Raw genomic sequence first — 6,518 nt, forward strand, 5'->3', positions numbered from 1 at the left:
ATTTTCGAGCTAGTCTGAGATGAATGTTTAGAAACATTGATGCTGCTGTCTGACATCTCGCGAGAAATGTTTTTAAAATTATTATTTTGTTCCCTGATCTTATTTTTTATAAAACTTCCAGTCATGGGTTTGTTCTCTTTAGAGGAAGAACTCATCAGATCTCCATTGCCCCCACCATAATTTGAGATTGTTTTTTCGGGAATTAAAATTTTAAGACCATTTTTGTGTTTTGTCTGTTTTGATTTTTCAATCTGGCGGTTGTTATTCTTAAGATTTAGATCTAGTTTGTTATTTTGGAGTGTTGGTAGACATTGGATGGCTGTAATTTCAGAATTTGGGACTGGAGTTGATGCACACAATGGCGGTATGGATACTACATTTATTTTAGTGTTGTTGTAGTTATAATTATTAGTAGTATTAGTGGGTGTTTTCTTTTTTGCATTAGCTTTATTTCCAACCTCATTCTTGTTGTTTTTTGCATTTTTTGAAGAAATAGTTTTACTAAAGTTTGAAATTTCAATAGCGGTCTTTACCGACGATGATGTTGAACTAGTAAGCGAGTTGATCTTTTCTTGGCTCGATTTTTTGCTTTTACTTCGTTCTGTTTGGTTATTTTTCGGTTGAAATTTTTCATCTGAAATTGTTTTGTCAGTAGGAAGTTTTTCGTTTAAATTAAATTCCTCTGTAGCGTCTTGAAGACCAAATGTTGCAGATTTTTTGATTGGGCGGCCACTTGTGGTTTTGCTGGCAGTTGTAGCGGTTGTGGTTGTGGCGACATTAGTGGCTGTAGTGGTAAGTAGTCGTTGTTGTTTGCCTGATATTTCCGTTTTTGTGGTAGTTGATGTCGTGGCTTGAAATTGTTTTGACGGAATGGATTTAGAAGGATCATGGGATTGCGTTTTGGATTTTTTGGATTTTTCAATAGGCTGACGTCTCTGAAGATGATGGCTTGAAGATTTTTTAGTTTCGTATGTGCTGTCTTTAATTTGTGGTTTATTTGACGTTTGATTTGCATTGCTAGTTGGAATTTCTTCAAGAATATTATCATTCATCGCGTAAACTTTTTCAATTTCACTTTCAGTTTCATTTTCTCTTTCTACAGCAAAAAAATTACTACTGTTTGTATTACAATCATCAGCAACTTTATTGCACTTATAAATAGAATCAGTTTTTGCAGCTACAGTTAACTCTTTATTAGTAGCATTTGTTTCAAAAGGTTTATCTTTTTCCAAAAATTTTTCATTTGTATGACAAATCCCTGGGCTTAAATCCACCATTAAATCTTCCAACCTTACCAAACCCCTACTGCCAAAGCTTTCATCTAGCAAATCTTGCGGCACCAAGTCTTGTTCTCTCTGACTTGAACTGTAACTGGAGACACTTCCGTTTCGATCACCGTTGTTGTTGTTGTTGCTGCAGCTGTTTTCCATTGAAACAAACGATGCTAGAGTATCTAATGATGCCAATGTTTCCGGATTTAGCCGGAAAAAATCAATCGTTTCGTTAGTTTTTGGAAAAAATTCTGGACACTTGGCAAAAGCTTCGTTAACATCTTGACTATTTCTCAGTAAAATGTTCAAATCAGAAGATTCTTGGCTCTCAGACATGGGTTCATATCGACTGTTACCTTCAATATTTTTCCAAATAGGATCATTTGAAAAGTCGATAAGGTCCAAACCGTCGCATTCATCTCTACTGAGATTATCGTTTAAAGTTTGGCTGTCTTCGTCGAAATTGATGGGATCGTTAAAACTTGGAGACTTCAAAACATCATTCCATGATTCTGTTAACAGACTGTCGGCCGTTGGATCGAAATTTTTTGAAAAAAATGATGGGCTAAGCGGGTCGTCGTTATCTTTTCCGTCTAACTCCATTGGACAGCCTGTCGTAATTAATTAATTAATTTAATTAATTGAAAAATTATTTAACCAATTAGCTAGTTAATTACTTCATTTGTTTATATAAATATTTTATTTATTCATATATTTATTCTCTTGCCCACCACCCATTCATTCGTTTGTTCATTTATTGGTTTTATCATTTATTTTACCAATATCACAACTTAAATTAACAATTTTATATATCCAATTACATATTTATCCAAATATAAATTGATTAATTGTGTCTGTCTGTATGTCTGTATGTTTGTGTCTGTATGTTTGTTGTGTGTGTGTCTGCGTGTGTTGTGTGCGTGTGTGTATGTGTGAGTGTGTATGTTGTGAGTAATTTTATAATTTAATAAGGCCAACAAAATGAATAAAAATAAAATCAACTGAAAAAGAAAGAACAAGTTTTGTGGTATCTGCTTTTATTCTGAAAAAACAAACGCCAGATAAATAAATTTAAATTCGGCAAAATTATGACTTGAAAGTTCTGAAAAGTACAAATAATAAAAACAACAATAAATAATAATAATAAATAAATAATAATAACAAATAATAATAATAATAATAATAATGTAATTGTACGAGCTATCAATTGCGATGATTTAAATAATTTTTTTGAAAAAAAAAACGAAAAAGTGTGAAAGTGCGTAATATTAATAATAATAATAATAATAATGATGATGATGATAATAATAATAATAATAATGATGATGATAATAATAATAATAATAATAACAATAACAACAAGAATTTATTTAACCTAAATCGAAAAGCAAAAAAAAGAGTTATTTTTGAAAAATCAAAAAAGCAATTCAAATAACTTGCAAATTAGATCTTGAAGCATTAATTCCCAGCATTTAACTAACGGAGGATGAATGGATGGTTGAATGAATGAATGAATGAATGAATGAATGAATGAATGAATGAATGAATGAATGAATGAATGAATGAATGAATGAATGAATGAATGAATGAATGAATGAATGAATGAATGAATGAATGAATGAATGAATGAATGAATGAATGAATGAATGAATGAATGAATGAATGAATGAATGAATGAATGAATGAATGAATGAATGAATGAATGAATGAATGAATGAATGAATGAATGAATGAATGAATGAATGAATGAATGAATGAATGAATGAATGAATGAATGAATGAATGAATGAATGAATGAATGAATGAATGAATGAATGAATGAATGAATGAAGGTATGAATGAGTGAATAGATGAATGAAGAGACAGACAATGACCACAACAACGGTAATAGTTACAATAGTACGGTGGCAACTATAATAATAGTAACGACAATATTAATAATAATAATATTTTTATAGAACATTTTATTTTATTTTCTAACCAGTATCGCAACTTTCGTAATTTGAGACCATCGGCAGTGAGTGTTTTAATACCAAACTCAATTCATCTAAATCGAACGGATTGTTTAGGATTACTAGGTCAGATTTTAAGAGACTCTCGTCGAATGATTTACTGTTTTTACTCTTTTTGATGCTTGTTTGTTTCTCATTTATACTTCTTGTGATAGTACTTTGATTAAAATTGTTGTCAGTTTCGACTGAAACTGGATCTTTTTGTCTGTTTCGGATGTAGTGGTCGACTCGGTTCTCGTTGTTACTAGATAAAACTTCGCCAAGCAAATTTGAATCCGTTTTATACTGTTTTAATGGGACTATTTCTTTATCAGATTTGTTGTCATTGAGTTTTACATGCTGGTTATGGTTTATTTTGTTAGTTTTATTATCTGATAATCTCCAACAATCATAATTTTTTGTCTTACTTACTTTTTTATCATCAATTTCAGTCCCTAATTTATCCTGACCTGTCATTCCGGACACTGAAAGTTCCAGCCATTTTTCAAGCTCTTTGCCTGTTTCTAGCAAGTTGTCTAGAAAGTTGCAAACCTCGTTGGCCCTGCCAAAAATATCTGGAGAATCATTTTTAACATGTCCGCATTTGCTGCTGCTTATGAACCTTGTTTTCAGCCCATTCAAATTATGGTAATTATTGTTATTAACGTTTTTATCATCTGCATTTTCATAATTATTATTGTTATTATTATTATTTTTACTATTATTATAACTGACGTCATCGCCATCGTCATCATCTTCGAGTAGCATCTTGAAAGTTGAGATGTCCTCTCCCTCGAAAACCTCAAAAGCATCATTTATGGAGGAATCCGTCGATCCCAAACTATCCAGAGAAGCCCTAGGAAGCTGGTGTGCCTGCCCGGAGATGTCTCCATCCTTTTTAGCATTTGTTAACAGTCTTTCTTCAAATGTTTCACTGCTTTGAATCAAAAAACTCTCTCCTGAATGTTCATAATCTGGGATTGTGTTTGGTAATTTTTGTAGTTTCAGCTTCTGGCTCTCGAGTCCTATTTGAGATGCCTTTAAGAGTTCAGCGTACTGAGCAATGGCTGTTTGGGCGAGTACGAGCGAAGGATTTTTTGCAAACTGTCGAGAATCAAATTCCAAACTTTTTATTCTTTCGGCCGAGTTGTCAGTGCTTAAGTTTGAAACATTTACAGAGTTTGAATTTTTATCAAAGCGCAAAAATTCATAATCATCAATGTAATCATCGTCGTCGTCGTCTTTATCATTTTCATTATCGCAAAATTTGTGAAAGTCTGGAGCGAATAACTTAATTTCAGCGGTGTCTGGAGTCTGCACATTAGAGATTTCGCTATCGATTTTTTTTAACAACTCGTCTAAATCCGACTCAACGTCAGTTTTGTTGTTAGGATTTTCAATTTTTGGATTTGAAAATTTTAATTTTAGTTTATCCTTAGCATTCTGCTTCTCGTCAATTTGTTTCTCGATCAAGCTAACGTCATCGTGATCATTTTCCGGTGAATCGGGCGATAAATCGAAAGTAACTCTTTTCGGAGATGCGCTTTTTTCCCTCAGAACTCCATTTTCTATGCAAATTCCTTCAAGGTTCATAATTTCCAAAATGTTTTTGCTAATAAAACTCTTATAAACAGGTCTGGGCAGCCTGGATCTCATGTCAGTATCCACTGTTTTCTCAAAAGGACATTCAAACAAAACTCCGTGATTTTTAGGCCTAACTTTCCCATCAAAATAAAGTGGTTGGATTTTCGAGAGGGGAGCGAAAAGCCCTTTCTTAGGGGGGCACGTAAAATATCTCACCCCCGATACCAAACCATCGTGCAAGCCCGTTTCGTCGTCAAGTTCGACCCCGCACCAGAATCCTCTTTTAAAATGGACTGTCCCTATGAAACGGAGTGTACCAGTGTGGGGGTGTTTAGTTCCCACAATAACTCGAGATCCAATTTTTAGGAAATCGTTTTTGTTGTTGCTGCTACTGTTGTTGTTGTTGCTGCTGGTGTTGTTGTTTTTGCTGTTGTTGCTGTTGTTGTTGTTGTTGTCATCAATTTCATTGCTCCGGCTGTTCATTTCTTTGTTATCCTTATTATTAATAATAGTATTGCTAATATAATTATTATTGTCGTTATTATTGTCGTTGTTGTTGTTGGAATTTTTCATATTTATGTAACTTTCGTTTGCTATGATGACGTCATAATTATTATTATTAATATCGTTGATAGAGTCATTCAAAATATTAACACTGCCATTGTTGTTGTCATTATAGAACGATTTTATGTTATTGTTGTAGTTGTAGTTGATGACGTTGTTGTTGTTGTTGTTGTTGTTGTTAACATCATCAGCGCTGGTAACAAGAAAATTTTGTGTGGGATTAATGTAATGATTGTTGATGTTGATGATGTTATCAATGTTGTTCTTGATGTTATCAATGTTGTTGTTGTTGTTGCTGTTGTTGTTGCTGCTGCTATTGCTGTTGTTGTTGTTGTCGATGTCAGCTGTATTAATATTATTATAGTTGTTGTTGTTGATGTTGATGTAATTATTGCTAATGTCGTTGATGTTGATGAAGTTGTTGTTGTTGTTGTTGATGTTACGACATATTACTGCTATGCTTCTTTCTTCCATACCAACACTTTTGCCAAAAAACTAAACAAAACGGCTGGAAGTTTCCCAAAAAGTTTGCAAAAAAAGGAAAAATAATTTTCGTATTTATGAAAAAAAAAAATCATTTGGTTGTATGTACTCCTGTACAAATGAATGTTCGCCCGCTATGTTATATGACTCATTCCAGCGTTAATACGTACATACATGAAAAATAGCTGACTAACTTTTTAGCTATGGCCCCAGCTATTTAGCCTGTTGTCTCCTTAGTCGAATACGTTGAAGTGACGTTTTGACATCCATAGCTAATAATTTGGTAAAAAGCTGCACGAAGCATGTTATTCAAAGTGGTAACCATATTTCTATATTATTATGTTTATAGCAGCTTTGGTGGCTGTTGCAGCTTATGTAGTAGCTTCAGCAGCTGCTGTAGCTGTGACGGCGATGCTACTTTTGCGTTTTTTCATAGTTATGATTTTTTTTTTATTTTTACACAGTTTTTTAATTGTTATTATTGTTATAAATATTGCTTAAAAGTTAATAATAATGAATAAAAATATTTGATATAGATATAATATAGAAAGGAAATAATTAATCACGTGATTTACGATGACGTCATTTAATTGCTTTTAATTCTTTCAAGCCCTCTGTCGGACTT

General features: G+C 32.8%; 1 protein-coding gene across 1 annotated transcript; it reads right to left on the reverse strand.

The window, feature by feature from the left end:
- Positions 1-5,005: 5,005 nt before the first annotated feature.
- On the reverse strand, positions 5,006-5,212 carry HELRODRAFT_138083 (hypothetical protein; the record flags this gene model as incomplete). Its single annotated transcript, XM_009023897.1, has 1 exon — positions 5,006-5,212. A coding segment is annotated over one exon (207 nt), but the record flags the coding sequence as incomplete, so codon positions are not given.
- Positions 5,213-6,518: the final 1,306 nt, after the last annotated feature.

The sequence above is a fragment of the Helobdella robusta genome (assembly GCF_000326865.2).
Source record: "Helobdella robusta unplaced genomic scaffold HELROscaffold_38, whole genome shotgun sequence".
In the NCBI taxonomy this organism is placed as follows: domain Eukaryota; kingdom Metazoa; phylum Annelida; class Clitellata; order Rhynchobdellida; family Glossiphoniidae; genus Helobdella; species Helobdella robusta.